Source organism: Anas platyrhynchos, chromosome 37 (assembly GCF_047663525.1).
Source record: "Anas platyrhynchos isolate ZD024472 breed Pekin duck chromosome 37, IASCAAS_PekinDuck_T2T, whole genome shotgun sequence".
Classification (NCBI taxonomy): domain Eukaryota; kingdom Metazoa; phylum Chordata; class Aves; order Anseriformes; family Anatidae; genus Anas; species Anas platyrhynchos.
Window position 1 is genome coordinate 3,868,753 of NC_092625.1, and position 15,475 is coordinate 3,884,227.

The window sequence follows — 15,475 nt, forward strand, 5'->3', positions numbered from 1 at the left end:
ACCCCCCCCCGACCCCCCCCACCCCCCCCGCAGGTCCCGGGGGGGGGATGGGTGCGGGGGGGCTGTGGGTGCCCCCCCCACGTCCCAAGGTCACCTCAAGGGGACCGAGGAATTTTCCAGGCTGAGCCTTGGCAGGAGCCGGCCCTTGGGGGGGGGGAAGAGAAGGGGGGGGACACATCCCAACCCCCCCCCCCATACTGAGACCTCCTCGTGCTCCTTAATCCCCCCCCCAAAAAATGGGATCCCTAAATTGCCCCCCCGCCACTACCCAAACCGGGGATGTCCCCAAGCTGCTCCCCCCTTGTGCTATTTACTGGGAGCCCCCCCCCCCCAAACTGGTACCAGACCCCGAACTGGGACCCCCCCCCAGTAATGGGGAGCCATAAAAGGACCCCCCCCCCCAAATAAAGTAACACATTCTGGGGGACCCTACCCCAGTTCACCCTCCCCTCCCCCCAGAGCCCTGTAATGGGGAACCCAAACTGGGACCCCCCCCCCCCCCCAAAATACCCTATAGTGGGGAACCCCAAACTGGGACCCCCCCCCCCAATGGGGAACCCCAAACTGCTCCCCACCCCAGGGGAACTGTAAACTGGGACCCCCCCCCCCAACTGGGCTCCCCCCAGTGGAGAACCCCTAAATGCCCCCACCCCCCCCCAGTACCCCATACTGGGACCCTACCCACATAACCCATACTGGGGAACCCAAACTGGGATCCCCCCAGTGGGGAACCCCAAAATGCCCCCACCCCCCCCGGGAACTGTAAATTGGGACCCCCCCCCCCAAAAATACCCTATACTGGGGGACCCCAAAATGGGATCCCCCCCATATCAGGGAACCCCAAACTGGGATCCCCCCAGTACCCCATACTGGGACAACTGGGGAGTCCCTCCCCATAACCCCATAGGGGGGACCCCAAATCCCCCCCCGCCCCCCCCGACAACCCCCCGGGGGGGCGGTACAAAAAGTTTTATTCTAAAAAAAATCCATCGCAAAGGGGCGGGGCTAACGCGAAGGGGGCGGGGCTTAAAAACGAAGGGGGCGTGGCTTAGCGCAGGGGCGTGAGGGGTGAATGGGGCCAGGGTGAATGGGGGGTTGGGGTGGGGGCGGGGCTTGGGGCGGCAGGGGGCGGGGCTAGGCGGGGCTTGGGGGCGTGGCCAGCACGGGGGGCGTGGTCAGTCGGAGTCCGGGGGCTCCCCCTTGAGCAGCAGCTTCTTCCCGGAGCGGGGCAGCGGCCCCTCCCCCCGCGGGCGGTGCCCCTTCGACCTGGGGGGGGGCGGAGGGGGGGGTCAGGGACCCCTACCCAAATTCCTACCAAATTTCTACCCCCCCCCGGCCCCCAAAAGTGACCCACGCGTCTCCAAAATGAGCCACAAGTCCAGGACCCCCCCATCTCCCCCCCGGAGGACCACCCCCCAGGGACCCCTGTGCCCACCCCCCCTAACCTGAAGGTATTGATGACCCCCCCCCCCCCTTCCTCCCCCCCCTACGGTGTTGCTGACCCCCCCCCCACTAACCCCTGTTTCTCCTCTCCCAAAAGGTGCCCCCCCCCCCCCCAACAGGGGACCTCAGCTCCCCCCCCCCAGTGTGTTGGTGACTCCCCCGCCAGGGAACCCCCTCCGCAAGGGTGCCCCCCCAAAAAAAAGACCCAAGTATCTGGGACCCCCCCCCCCCCCCCAAAAAAACCCAACTCTGTATTCCCCCCCAAGGACCACAGCGCCCCCCTGCAGGTACCCACGTCCCGTCCCCCCTCCCCCAAGGTGCCCATGTGCCCCCTCCCCAAGTGTGTGCCCCCCCTCCAGTGACCCAGCCGCCCCCCCTGCCCCCCCCCCTCCCCAAACTCACGGCCGTGGCGCCGCCCCCTCCTCGGCCATCTGCAGGGCGTCATTGATCTCCTTCAGCATCTCGTAGCGGCGGCGTCCACGCACCTTTGGGGGGGGGGCACACAGGGTCCGGGCTGGGGTCCAAACCCTGCCCCCAGCGACGCCCCCCACCCTTTAACTCCCCCCCAACCACCCCCCCAGGACCCCCCCCCCAGACCCTATCACCACAACCCCCCTCCTCCCCATCCTTCCCCCAACCCAGGAGCCTCAGTTACCCATGGGACCCCCGGGCTGCCCCCCCCCCGCTAATCCATGAGCCCCCCCCCCCAACCCAAACCACCCCCAGGACCCCCCCAGCCCCCACCTGCAGGCAGAAGATCTCGTTGTCGGGGTTCAGCACCCGCTTCTTGGGGGTCTCCGGGGCCTTGGTGGGGGGGGACAGGGCTGGGGGGGGGGCAGAAAGGGCTGGGACCGGTGCCAGGGGGGGCCCCATTGGCCTGGGGGGGGGCCCCAGTACCTGGGGAGGGTCCCCAAAGGCCAGGGGGGGGTCCCATTGCCCAGGGCAGGTCCCCACCGCCCCCTCCCTGCAGGCCCTGCCCCTCAAAGCCCCACCCCCGGGGCAACTTGACTCCACCCCCACCCCAATTAGCCCCGCCCCTTTCCACCTGACCACGCCCCCTCCCATAGCCCCGCCCCCCAAACCACCTGCATTGCTCCGCCCCCAGCACTTAGCCCCGCCCACACCTCCAACAAACCACGCCCCCTTTGCCTGGCCCCGCCCCCAGCCCTCCCCAGCCACCCAATCCCTGCCCTCCCATCGCTAGACCCCGCCCCCCACCCGCCAAAGCCCCGCCCCCCTCCACCAGACCCCGCCCCTCACCTCGCTTGGCCCCGCCCCCGGCCCCGCCCCTCTTGCGGAAGTTCTCCTCCTCGATCTTGCGGTCCCGGCCGGGGCAGGCGCACACCCGCACCTCAAAGCAGCGGCGCCCCAACAGCTGCCCCCTGTGCCCCCCAAAAATAGTGCCTGGGGGGGGGGCTCTGAGCACCTGGACCCCCCCCCGGGACCCCCAGCCCCCAGAACCCCCCAGAGACCCAGCCACGGACCCCCCCTCCCCTCCCAAGACCCCCAAATTCCTGCCCCTAAATCCCCCCCCAAAGTGGCATGAGGTTTTGGGGACCCCCCCATGAGCCCTCCCCCCCAATTGGACTCATGCAAGGACACCCCCCCAAAGACCCCCCCCAGTATACGGGGAACCACACAGCCCCCCCCCAAAAAACAGGCATTTTGGGGCATCCCCCTCAAACCCATCCATTTTGGGGGACCACCCCCAACCAGGCATTTTGGGACTCCCTCAAACCCCAGATATTTTGGGGTGACCCCCCAAACCCCATCTATTTTGGGGCACCCCCCGCAACCAGGCATTCTGGGGCTCCCTCAAACCCCAGATATTTTGGGGTGACCCCCCCCCAAGCCCCATCTATTGTGGGCCCCCCTCCCACCCAAACCAGGCATTTTGGGACTCCCCCCCAAACCCCATCTATTTTGGGGTTCCCCCAAACCCCAGATATTTTGGGGTGCCCCCCCTCAGACATTTTAGTGCTCCCCCCCTCAACCCCAAGCACTTTGGGGCTCCCCCCCCCAACTCAAACCCAGGCGTTTTGGGGCTCCCTTCCAAACCTCAGATATTTTGGGGTGACCCCCCAAACCCCAGATATTTTGGGGTGCCCCCCCCAACTCACCCCGGCCCCTCCAGCGTGATGATGGCGAGGATGGGGCGCCGGTTCATGCCCCCCATGCAGGAGCTGTTGCACATGAAGCTGTACAGCACCGTGGTGCAGTCCGAGCCCACCTGGGGGGGGGGACACAACAGCATCGGGGGGGGGTGAGTACACCCCAACCCCCCCCCCCAAAGCCCCCAAAGCCCCCCAACCCTGCCCTAAGCCCCCCAACCCTGCCCCAAGCACCCCAACCCTGCCCTGAGCTTCCCAAACCCACCCTGAGCACCCCCCCCACAAAAAAAAAAAAAAAAAAGGAGCATCCCATAAATTGCCCCCCACCCAAGAAACACCCCAAAACACCCCAAATCCTGCACTCCCCCCCCGAGCTGCCGCCCCCCCCCTCCAGCCCCCCAAAAAGCCCCCCAAGAACCTCCAGATGCCCCCGGGGGTGGCAGAGGGGAGGCCCAGGGAGGGGTTATTTGGGATGGGGGGGGCGTTTGGGAGGTGGTGGGGGGGTTTGGGGGTGCCTGGGGGGGTTTTTTGGGGGCGGGGGGGGTTTGGGGGTACCTCGGGGGGCTCGTAGGGCACGGCGACGCTGTGGCGCTTGGTGGTCTCGTCGTCGTGGTACCGCGCCTGGGGGTTCCCCTCCACCCGGATCAGGTGCTGGGCGGGGGCCAGGCCTGGAGGGGGGGGGGCGGGGGGGGGGCATCAGCCCACAGCCCCCCCCCATAGCACCAATTACCCCAACTTCTCCCCCTAAAGCCCCCCACCCGGTCCCAATTCCCCCAGTATCTCCCCCTGGGATCCCCCCCCCCCAGTGACCCTGCAGGACCCCATCACCCCCAGACCCAGTTCCCTCAATGCCCCCCCCCAAACCTCCTTCATCCCCACCCCCATTCTCCCAAGGACCCCCCCCCAATCATCCCCAAACCCAATTCCCCCCCCAATTTCTCCCTGCCCCCCCAATCACTCCCATAGCCCCCCCATTCCCCCCCAATTTCCCCCATGCCCCCCCCAAATCACCCCCAGACCCAACTCCCCCCATGCCCCCACCCCCCCATTTCCCCAAGGCCCCCCCCAATCACCCCCAAACCCAACTCCCCCCATACCCCTGCCCCCCCCGACCCCCCCAACCCCCCCAAGGACCCCCATAATCCCAATTTCCCCCATACCCCCCCCAAAGACCCCCCCCAATTTCCCCCATACCCCCCCAAAGAACCCCCCCCAATTTCCCCCATACCCCCCCAAAGAACCCCCCCAATCACCCCCAAACCCAACTCCCCCCATACCCCTGCCCCCCCCCGACCCCCCCAACCCCCCCAAGGACCCCCATAATCCCAATTTCCCCCATACCCCCCCCAATCACCCCCCCAATCACCCCCAAACCCAACTCCCCCCATACCCCTGCCCCCCTCCTGACCCCCCCAGCCCCCCCGTGCCCCCCCCAACTCACCATCGGTGCCCTCCCCATTTCGCTCGTGGTGGGGGCAGCGCCGCACCACCTCGGCCACGTGCTCCGACTTCTTGTAGACGGCCACGGCGCGCAGCACGGCCCCCGGGGGGGGCGCGGCCCCCACCCGCACCTGCACCGGGCAGGGCTTGGCCAGGCGGCAGTACAGCTTGTTCAGCACCGGTGAGTACTGGGGGGGGGGGGCACGGGGGGGGGGGCACGGAGTCACCCCCAGGACCCTGCCAAGGCGTGTCCGTGGCCCCCCCAGAACCTGCTAGAACCCCCCCCCTAAATAACTGAGACCCCCCCCGAAATAATAGGGACCCCCCCCCCCGGTGCATAAGGACCCTAAAAATATAGGGACCCAGCTAGGACCCCCCCCCCCAATTAATGGGCCCCCCCCAAGACCCCTGAAGACTGCCCCTCCCAAACCCATTTGGGACCCCCCCAACCTTTATGGGGTCTCCCCCAATGACTTGGGACCCCACTCAGGACCCCCCCCCCAAACAACTCCAGCCCCCCCCAGGCCCCTCCCCACCTCCCTCCTCCCTCCCCATTTCACCCCTCCCGCTGACCGGGACCCCTTTATGGGGTCTCCTGGATGACCCCACAACCCCATAAACCCCCCCCAAAAGATCTTGCCCCTCCCTGTACCCCACCCAAACAACTCCAGCCCCCCCCAAACAACTCCAGCCCCCCCCAGCCCCCCCCCACCTCCCACCTCCCTCCCCATTTCATCCCTCCCACTGACCGGGACCCCTTGTGGGACCCTTATGGGGCCTCCTGGGTGACCCCACAACCTCCCCCAAAGATGCTGCCCCCCCCGTGCCCGCCCCCCCTACAACTCCAACCCCCCCCCAAACAACTCCAGCCCCCCCCAGGACCCCCCCACCTCCCACCTCCCTCCCCATTTCCCCCCTCCCACTGATTAGGACCCCCTGTGGGACCCTTATGGGGTCTCCTGGGTGACCCCACAACCCCGTAACTTCCCCCAAAAAAATCCTGCCCCCCCCCTTGTGCCCCCCCCAGCCACGTACGGTGCAGGTGACGGATTTGGCGGTGCCGGTCTCCTGGAAGCCCAGCTGGAAGTCGTAGTGGCCCCCGTAGTCCTCAGTGGATGGCACCATGGAGGACGGGGACGCCCGGGGGGGCTCGGGGGGAGCCGCCGGGGGGGGCTCGGTGCTGGGGGGGGGCCCGGGAGGGGGCTCGCTCGGCTCCAGGGGGCACAGGTCCTGCTGGGGAGGGGGGCAGGGGGCAGCCTTGGGGGCACCCCAATGGCAGGGGACCTCGTGGGGAGGCCCGGGTCCCTTTTTGGGGTCATTCAGGACCCTTTTGGGGCACCCAGGTCCCCTTTTGGGGTCATTCAGGACCCATTTGTGTGCCAGGGTCCCTTTTCTGGGGACACCCATGTCCCTTTTGGGGTCATTCAGTACCCTTATTGGGGTCACCCAGGTCCCTTTTGGGGTCACCCAGGTCCCCTTTTCGGGACTTCCAAGCCCCTTTTTGGGGTCATCCAGGTCCCTTCTGGGGTCATTTTGGGGACAGCTAGGAGCCAGGGTTCCTTTTGGGGGACACCCAGATCCCCTTCTGGGGTCATCCAGGACGCTTTTGGGGCACCCAGGTCCCTTTTTGGGATCATTCAGGACCCATTTGGGTGCCAGGGTCCCTTTCTTGGGGACATCCAAGCCCCTTTTTGGGGACACCAAGGTTTCTTTTGGGGGACACCCAGATCCCCTTCTGGGGTCATCCAGGACCCTTTTGGGGCACCCAGGTCCCTTTTTTGGGACATCCAAGCCCCTTTCTGGGGTCATCCAGGCCCCTTTTGCGGACAACTAGGTGTCAGGGTCTCTTTTTGGGGTCATCCAGGTCCCTTCTGGGGATGCTCAGGTCCCTTTTGGGGACACCCAGGTCCCTTCTGGGGTCATTTTGGGGACAGCTAGGTGCCAGGGTTCCTTTTGGGGAACACCCAGATCCCCTTCTGGGGTCATCCAGGACCCTTTTGGGGCACTCAGGTCCCTTTCTGGGGTCATTCAGGACCTGTTTGGGTGCCAGGGTCCTTTTTTTGGGGACAACCAAGTCCCTTTTTGGGGTCATCTGCGACCCTTTTGGGGACACCCAGTTCCCTTCTGGGGTCATTTTGGGGACAGCCGGGTGCCTTGGCCCCTTTTGGGAAGAACCCACAACCCCGGCTTCTTTTTTTTTGGGGGGGACCCCTGGAAATCCAGGACCCCATTGGGGTCACCCAGGTGCTGGGGTCCTTTGGGGACACCGGGACCCCCCCTTGGGGACACCAGGACCCCTCCCCACTTACCACAGCCAGCGGATCGTCAGGGGGGGACAGCGAGTGCATGTTATCAGGCAGCCTGGGGGGGGGGGTGGGGGGACAATAAGGTCACCGGGTGGCGCCCCCCCCTCCCTGTCACCCCCCCCCCGTGTCCCTGTCACCCCCCCGTGCCCCCCCCTGCCCCCACTCACATGTTCCAGAGCTCGAGGAAGATTTCGGGGGGCTCCAGCAGCGGCTCCAGCTCCTCCGCCATGGGGGCGGTCCCCGGGGGGGGCACTGGGGTCCCCTACGGGGCGGGGGGGGGACACAGAGGGGACGGCGCTGTCACTGGGGGGGGACATCTGGGGGTCCCCTGTAATGGGGGGGGCACCCAGATCGCCTTGGGGGGGGGGCATCTGGGTCTTTGGGGGGAAATTTGGGGGAGGGGGGAGCCTCAAGGCCCTCCCCTTCCCAGTTATGGCTGCACAAATGGGGGGGGCTGACCAGTATGGGCCAGTTTGGGCCCCCCCCAGCCCTGCGGGGGGGTGGGAGCAGCTGGACCCCATAAAGGGACCCCAAAAGGACCCACCCCATACACAGGACCCCATGGGGACCCCTCCCCATACGAGGGCCCCAAAAGGACCCCCCCCAAAGAGGGACCCCAAAGAGACCCCCCCACAAAAAGGGACCCCAAAGAGGGACCCCATGGGAACCTCCCCCCAAACAGGGATCCCAAAAGGACCCCCCCCTATTGAGGAGACCCTAAAGAGACCCCCCCCACCCAAACAGGGACCCCAAAGAGACTCCCCCATAGAACGACCCCAAAAGGTCCCCCCCACACAGAGACCCCAAAAGGACCCCCCCCACAGAGGGACCCCGGCTGTGAGGACCCCAAAAGGTCCCTGTTGCCCCCCCCCCCCAAAATACCCCCTTGCACCCCCCCCAACCAACCCAGGAGCCCCCGCAACCCCCCCCCCAGCCCAAGGCCCCCCCAAAAAACCTCCAGGAGGGGCTGTGGGGGGGTCCCCCCAACCCCCCAGCATCTCACAGCCCCCCCCAACCCCCCCTCCCCACCCCCACCCCCCCACTCCCGGCCCCCCCCAAAAACCACAGGCCTGGGGGGGGGGAGGGGGGCTCAATACAGGGCCCCTGCAGCGCCCCCCGCGCCCGGGACCCCCCCAGGGGGGGTGCCCCGAGGTTCCCCGTGCCCCCCCCGAGCCCCCACCCCCCCGGCACCCCCCCAGCCCCCCCCCCGAGCCCCCTCCGGGCCCCCCCGGCCCCCGCCACCTCCGTTCACGGCGCCGCCGCCTCCGCTCCACGCGCTGGGGATTCCCCTGCCCTCAGCAGGCGCCGCCCTGAAGCCGCGCCCGCCATCTTGGGTGAGGGCAAAGGGCCGGGCAGCGCTGGGAGATACCAAGTGGGGGGGGGGAGGGGTTCCCCTTTTAATTAATAGTCATTAATAAGGGCGCAGAGAGTCCTTATTACACTGCCGCTCCCAGCCGTACACTGCCGCTCCCAGCCGTGGCCGGGTTTGCTTCCCTAGCCCTGTTGCGGGATACTGGGAGCACTGGGGGATACTGGGAGCACTGTGGACTCCCCCCCCCCCCCCCCCGCCCGGCCCTGAGGTGTCCCAGTGCCACCAGTAACGGGTTTCAGGGAGTGCTGGAGGGAACTGGGAGCCCCCCTCAAGCATCCCTGTGGGATCCCAGTTACACCAGCACAGTGGGTTAGGGGTACTGGGAGCACTGGGGTCTCTCTCACACATCTCTTGAGAGTCCCAGTCACACCAGTAAGGGGGTTTGGGTGCTGCTGGGGGGCACTGGACTTGCCCCTGTCCGTCTTCCTGGGGTTCCAGTTGCACCATTAGGAGTGTTTGAGGGCACTGGGAGCACTGGGGTCCCCCTCACTCATCCTTTCACTGTACCAGTCACACCAGTAGGTGGGTCTGGGGGCTCCTGGGGGGCATGGGGGACACCCTTATCCTTCAATTTGGGGGTGCCCCCCACTGCCACCCCCTTGCCATGTCACCCCAATGTGGACCGCAAGACTTTGGATGGTGAAACTGGGAGCCTTGGACCCTTAAGATGGGGCCTGGACGCTAAAAGGTTTGGGGTACTAAAAATGAGGGTCTGGGCCCTTAAAACGTGGCTGTGGGTGCTCAGACAAACACTTTGAAATCCCAAACCAAAAACTGGGACTGTGGACCCCACCATGGTGCTTTGGGGCCCTGAAATGAGGATTTGGGTCCTACAATGAGCCCTTGCTCCCTCAGAGGTCCCATTATACCCTAAAAATGAGGCCATGCCTGCTTCAAAGAGGGCTTGGGGCTTACTGTGGAGATTCACCCCCAGAAATGGGACTCTGTGCCCTAAAGAGAGGGGCTTGGGCCCTGAAGAGAGGGGTTTGGCCCTGAAGAGAAGGGCTTGGGCCCTGAATAACAGGGTTTTTTGCCCTGAAGAGAACAGTTTGGGCCCTAAAGAGAAGGTCTTGGGCCCGAAAAAGAAGGGCTTCGGCCCTAAAAATTGGGGCTTAGGCCCTGAAGAGAGGGGTTTGGGCCCAAAAGGGAGGGATTTGGGCCTGAAGGAGAAGAAGGGTTTGGGCCCTAAAGAGAAGCTTCTGGGCCTTCGAGAGAAGGGTATCAGCCCTCAAAAAGGGCTTTGTGCCCTGAAGAATGTGTTTTTTTATCCTGAAGGGAAGGGTTTGGGCCCTAAAGAGAAGAAGGGCTTGGGCTTTAAAGATCAGGGTTTGGGCCTCAGAGAGGCCCAAACTCTGCCCTTTGGGCAGTTTGGGGTTCGGACCCATAAAGGAAGCTTTGTACTCTTACAATGGGGTGGTGGACACTCAAATGTGGCTTTGAGTTCAAAAACGAAGGCTTTGGGCCCTCAGAAAGGAGCTTGGGGCATTAAAAACGATGCTTTAGGTGAGTGCTATGGGGCCGCTGCCCAGAGCAGCCTAAGTACTGGTATGCCATCAGCACCGCTCAGGGCACAAATCCGGAATTGCACCACAAGGGCCTCTGTGACGAAGATTAACCCTAATTAATTATCCCTGCCAGGGTGAAATAAATAAACTGCACCACACAAGTCCCATTCCTGCCCCTTCAGCATCTGCAGCCGCCTGCCCCAAGTCAGCCGGATGCAAATCCTTGTTAGTAAGCACTGCCTTGTCATGTCCCTTGTCAGTGGACAGAGGGCAGCATGTCCCACGGCCTCTGGCCTCTGTCTTTCTGCTCCCTGGCATAACAGCCTGGACCTGGGCACCTGGAGAGTGATCCCTGTGCCGTGGGTTGGGAACCAGCTCCTGCTGGATGCCCCAGAGCTCCATCCTGCCCGAGCGTGCTTCAGCTGCGCAGCACGTACCTGCAGCTGTGTCCTGAATCTTTCTCATCTCGGCTCCAACAGCCTTTGATCTTTGCTCAGACATGGAAACTGCTACTAAAACCAGCAAGGAGGTTTTCTCCTCTCTCTTTGTGTCCATTTGTGACGTGTCTGTGCCGTGTAGTACTGGAAATGAATTTGAACACACACCCCAATTGTTTTTGGGTTTTACTTTTTGAGATACTGCTTCCATAGTTCCAAGATCTCAGCTTGTGTGGGGGGTCTGTCCTCTCCCAGGCGCCTTGCTCTTGACGGTTCGGACACCAACGTCTTGGATGTACCGTCCAGGGTGGGCAGCAGCAGGGAGGTGTTATAGCGAGGCCTCCGGGGCAGGCTCTCCTCAGAACTCGGTGATGATACGACGATTGTAGGGAGTCTCTTTGCAGCTGGAGGTCTCAAAGGGAAAGGCAGCTTCTTGGAGCTTGTCTTTGTTGGAATCTTTGGCAGTCCACCAGCATGGAGGACTGTGTCCACTCCTCGCTCTTCTCCAGTGAGCCCCGGAGTTGTCGCTGCCCACACTCGGTCCATCCCTCGTGTTCCGTTTCTGGCTGTGAGTTTGTCCTGGTCTTGGCTGGCCAAAGGCTGTTTTTTGGCAGGAGGCAGCCCTGGGATTGCTGGCAGCTGGCTGAAAACACATCAAAAATGACTGCATGAGCACACGATGGCACTGGGGCCGCATCCTGCACCCTGAAAACGTGACCCTGCTTGCATACCACCGGCCCCATCCACCCCTCCGGGTGCTGCTTTCAGCACTGCGGGGCACCCCCAGCCCGCAGTGTTTGGGCTGGGCGAGGGGCTCCCTGCTGGGGAGAAGACAACCGTGAGCCTCTGGCCTCACCTGATCCCAGATTCCTTCTTGTCCTCCTGTGCTGTTTCCTTCAGCCTTTGGAGCTCGTGTTTCGGGATACTCGCGCGCACGGTGAAAGGCATGTCGAGCAATCCCCCTGAGGCTGGAAAGGACGGACATGGTCAGAAGTGGGGTGCTGCTGCTGCCGACATCGGTCCCAGGGGGGTGCATAGGGTCTAGGATCCCCATCCTCCTGCCTTCCCCATGCACAGGCACTGTGGCCACTTCCCATCCCAGGGCTCAGTTTTGGGGAAGCCACCAAGAAAGATGTGGGGACAACAGGCTGTGCCCAGCTGGCGGGCAGAGTTGTGGCGCAGGCTGGAGCCTTGGGAGCACCCACACCAGGGCATGAGCCCACTGGATCCCAACACTGGGCCACCCGTGCCACGGGAAGGAGCCGGCCGCTGCTTTACCTTTCTTGCCCTGGCTGAGAGGTGGCAAGACCCCGTCCTTCTTCTTTTTCTCCTTCCCAGGGAGTTTCTCTGGGGCCTTGGATGATTTCCTGTATGACGATTTGGGCACCAACTCCACTGCAAACCTGCACGCAAGGAGAGGACCCTGGTGTGACATTCGGCACGAGCTGCCCTTTCTGCTCTCTGTCGTCGCCTGCTCATGGGCACGTTTTCACATTCCATAGAGGCTGCTTTTGGCCAAATGGTACCAAAAAGGAGCTGAGCAGCTGCACTGAGCAGCCGACTTTGCAAATATACTTACTCGGGGAAGATGACGACACGGCCAGAGGATGTCAGGGAGGCTATGACTGCCAGCCGGGACACCACGGTGTCCATCAGCTGCGGGACCTGCAGGGGGGAGAACAGAGGTGGGAGAATATCCCTGGTGGGGGGGATCCCAAGATCCCAGAGCGGGCAGGACCGTCCCTTTGGCCTGGCCTGAGCCATTCCGACATGCTTTCGGATTGCCTGGAGCAAAACAAAGCCCCTCACCTTCAAAACGGCATTCTGAAGGTCCTCCTTTCCACACAGCATCTCCAGGACATCGTAGTAGAATTTCATCTCCACCCTGGTGCCTTCTATGAGGAGCACGCCCAGGTCCCTCAGGACGAGGGCGACGTTCTCCCCCTCCCGCAGGCACTGGGAGATGAGGGCCATGGTGCCTCGCATGCAGCTCTCAGCTTTCTGCCAGGACACGCAGGCGTCCGCCGCCACCTCGGCACGTCTCAGGGGCTCCAGCTTCTTGTGGGCTGGAAAACCACACGGGATGGATGTTGTTAGGCACCCGGCAGCCTTTCATGCATCTCCCCCACGTGCTGCTTGTTGCAGCCATCCCCCCAAATGCCCCAGCTTTGGGCTGGCTCTGTGGCTTGGCTTTTGAGCACGCAGGCCATGCCCCACATGCCCCGGCCGTGCAGCCAGCAAGGTTTCATCCAGCACCTTACCTGGCAGGCTGCCGTTGCTGTCCTCAAGGTGGTGCGTGTTTATGAGGTTCGTGGCCAGGTGAAACACCGGCCACTGGAAAATCATCGCCTTGTCCCCAGCTTGGATCCGTTTCTGGATTATATCGAAGGAGCCCAGAGTGGGGATTCGGACACCCTGCGAGTGGAAGGGAAGGGGCAAAGGGTGAGGACAGGCCGGAGGAAGAGCTGGAGGTGGCCCCATTCCAGTCCTTTCCCTCCCCTTGCCCTTCCGAAAACGCTCTGCTGCAGTCAAGGCAGAAGCAGCCTGAGGGGACCCAGGGGCCTCCAATGACTGGGATCGGCCCTGAGACACGACACCACCTACCACAAGGGATACCGTGCCTGCGTGGTGCCTGTCAGCCCCTCGGTGGGGACTTTTGGGGTGAGTTCCCTGCTTTCCGGGGAGGGGAAGGGTCACTACAGCCCGTGGCCCCGAGCTGTGGGGACTCCCCTGACTTGGAGAAGCCAAGCAGAGAAGTTGGACTCGGCGCCGACCCACCTTGTATTGCAGGAGCTGCTGCAGCACGTAGTTGGCCACCGCATTCCAGACGTCTGTTTGCTCTGGAAAGCAAAGGAAAACCTGGTCACAGTGTGTCTGGTGGTCCCACACCTCCAGCAGCACCCCGAGACCCGATGTTTGGTGCCTGCTCACGCTGGGTCTGGTGGTCCCACAGCTCCAGCAGCATCCCCAGAGCCGGGGTTCGGTGGCAGATGAAAAGCCCCAGCGGAGACACCCCGCCATGGCTCCGCCACTGGGTCTCGCCCAAGGAAAGCCCCAAATGTGGTTGCCAACACTACTCCTGTGGTACCCGTACCTTTGGCGGTGATGTTGGGCATCAGGCACCTGCGCTGCATGCCGTCCCACAGTTCTACCCGGGACGACTTAATGCAGGAGGGCTTCCTCTCCTTGGCAGAGGTCGCGCTCAGGCTCATCTCTGCACTCGTCCTCTGAACGATCCAGAGTGCAGGAGCCCGCGCCCACGTCCCCTTTTATACTCTAGCCAGGCTGTGTCATGCCATTGTGACACGGCCACCGCTCTATTGTGACACGGCCACCGCTCTATTGTGACACAGCCACTGCTCTATTGTGACACGGCCACTGCTCTGCTGACCAGGGAGATGTGGGTCGTGAGGCGCCAGTACCTCCCAGTCCATACCAGGCCTTCTGTAATCATGGATCAAGAAGTTTCGAGGCCCCTGGATCTTTCTCAGATAACCTCTGACGACCTTAATGTTGCGTCCTGTTAATAGAAGAGGGCGCGATGGTGGGTGGAGAAGTGTGCTTTGGGTGGCTCTGTCCTTCTGTGGATCTCCACGTGCAACCTTTAAGCTGGTCAAGGAGTAAATAGCATACCTACGGGCACAGTAACACGGCCATACCTCGCTGTTTTGGGCCACCTCACTTGATGTGGGGTTGCTGTATGATGGGGAGGACTGGTTTTGGGAGGAGCACGAATACTGCAGCCAACTCAGCGGTCTGGTCCCGTGTGTACAGAGCTCCTTCTATCACGGTGAAACCACTGAGGTCTGGGGGACTGGAACTCACCACATGTCTGCTAGGAAATACCTAGCCTTCACTTGGGCTTTTGACCCCATTTCCACAGCATTCTCCTGGAGAAACTGGCAGCTCGAGGCCTGGACGGGTGTACGCTTTGTTGGGTTAAAAACTGGGCCCAAAGAGTCGTGGTGAATGGGGTTAAATCCAGCTGGAGGCCGGTCACTGGTGCTGGCCCCCAGGCATCAGTACTGGAACCACCAGCAGTGTTTTTTGCTCCTGGGCTCTGCCAGGCCCACCCAAAAAGCCCTTCTCTTCCCAACACGCCTCCAAAGCTGCAAACAAACCCTCTCCCCTCCGGCCACGAGCAGCCTCCTGCTTTGTTAGGCCTTCCCCACGCTGACAGGAGACGTGGCCTGCTGTGTCTGCGTGTCAGCAGAAGGGGGGACAACGCTGCAAAAGGGGGGACTTGTGTCTAAGGGCTGCAGGGAACGCAGCCACTCCATCGAGCAGCACCAAGGGGGCTCCCAACAGCCCCACTGCCCCCCAAACTCTGCCTTCCTACAAGGAGACAGCACCCAGCAAGGACTCAAATGTGAATCTACAGCATCTCCCTGCCACTGCCTCAAAGGAGGCTGGAGCAGGGTAGGGATCATTCCAGTGATTCTATGGTTCAAAACATTGCTTTGGTCTGAAAACTTACCATTTGAGACCAAAAGTAGGGCTTTTGACCCCCAAAGTGAAGCTTTAGACAATAAAAAGAACCTTTGGGCTGCGAAAATGGGGTCTCAGGTCCTAATAGGACTTCGGGTGTACAGATGAGGCTTTTGAGTCTAAAAATGAGACTTTGGATAATAAAGTGATTGGGTTCAAAAAAAAAAATGATGTTTTGGACATAAAAAGCTGGGGCTTTGAACATGCACATGAGGTTTTGGTTCACATATATGAGACTTTGTGTGCTAAAAATGGAAGTTTGGAAAAATAGAACAGGCTTTGGATGCTAATGTTGGTCTTGACCCTGAAAATGAGTCTTTAGACAGTAAAATGAGGCTTTGTACTGGCCGATTGATGGTTTTAACCTTAATAT

The 15,475-nt window shown here is 62.5% G+C and overlaps 2 protein-coding genes across 3 annotated transcripts; both read right to left on the reverse strand.

Annotated features, from left to right (window-relative positions):
- Positions 1–954: 954 nt before the first annotated feature.
- TP53 (tumor protein p53) lies at positions 955–8,658 on the reverse strand. 2 transcript variants are annotated; one of them, XM_038171818.2, is made up of 11 exons: positions 8,543–8,658; positions 7,468–7,562; positions 7,304–7,355; positions 6,030–6,224; positions 4,996–5,182; positions 4,110–4,222; positions 3,564–3,673; positions 2,704–2,825; positions 2,188–2,267; positions 1,846–1,928; positions 955–1,266 (listed from the first exon to the last, which is right to left on the reverse strand). In XM_038171818.2, the coding sequence occupies exons 2-11, from the start codon at positions 7,527–7,529 to the stop codon at positions 1,176–1,178; spliced, it is 1,095 nt and encodes a 364-aa protein (XP_038027746.1). In that variant the 5' UTR covers positions 7,530–7,562; positions 8,543–8,658; the 3' UTR covers positions 955–1,175. The 2 variants fall into 2 exon arrangements, with proteins under 2 accessions (XP_038027746.1, XP_038027745.1); XM_038171817.2 differs by having other exon boundaries at positions 6,030–6,227.
- A 2,142-nt stretch (positions 8,659–10,800) lies between these two features.
- LOC140001079 (uncharacterized) lies at positions 10,801–15,378 on the reverse strand. Its single transcript, XM_072032219.1, has 7 exons — positions 13,709–15,378; positions 13,393–13,454; positions 12,876–13,029; positions 12,194–12,680; positions 11,893–12,017; positions 11,471–11,582; positions 10,801–11,257 (listed from the first exon to the last, which is right to left on the reverse strand). The coding sequence occupies exons 1-7, from the start codon at positions 13,824–13,826 to the stop codon at positions 10,801–10,803; spliced, it is 1,515 nt and encodes a 504-aa protein (XP_071888320.1). The 5' UTR covers positions 13,827–15,378.
- Between the last annotated feature and the right edge of the window lie 97 nt (positions 15,379–15,475).

Excerpts from the sequence above, each read along its gene's own strand:
- TP53 (XM_038171817.2), bottom strand. The coding sequence starts at position 7,529 with ATGGCGGAGGAGCTGGAGCCGCTGCTGGAGCCCCCCGAAATCTTCCTC. Across the intron at positions 4,223-4,995 it reads AAATGGGGAGGGCACCGATG|GCCTGGCCCCCGCCCAGCAC; the intron begins GTGAGTTGGGGG and ends CCCCCCCTCCAG. Across the intron at positions 2,826-3,563 it reads ATCACGCTGGAGGGGCCGGG|GGGGCAGCTGTTGGGGCGCC; the intron begins GTGAGTTGGGGG and ends TGGGGGGCACAG.
- LOC140001079 (XM_072032219.1), bottom strand. The coding sequence starts at position 13,826 with ATGAGCCTGAGCGCGACCTCTGCCAAGGAGAGGAAGCCCTCCTGCATT. Across the intron at positions 13,030-13,392 it reads AGCAGCTCCTGCAATACAAG|GGTGTCCGAATCCCCACTCT; the intron begins GTGGGTCGGCGC and ends TTCCACTCGCAG. Across the intron at positions 12,681-12,875 it reads CAGCAACGGCAGCCTGCCAG|CCCACAAGAAGCTGGAGCCC; the intron begins GTAAGGTGCTGG and ends GTGGTTTTCCAG.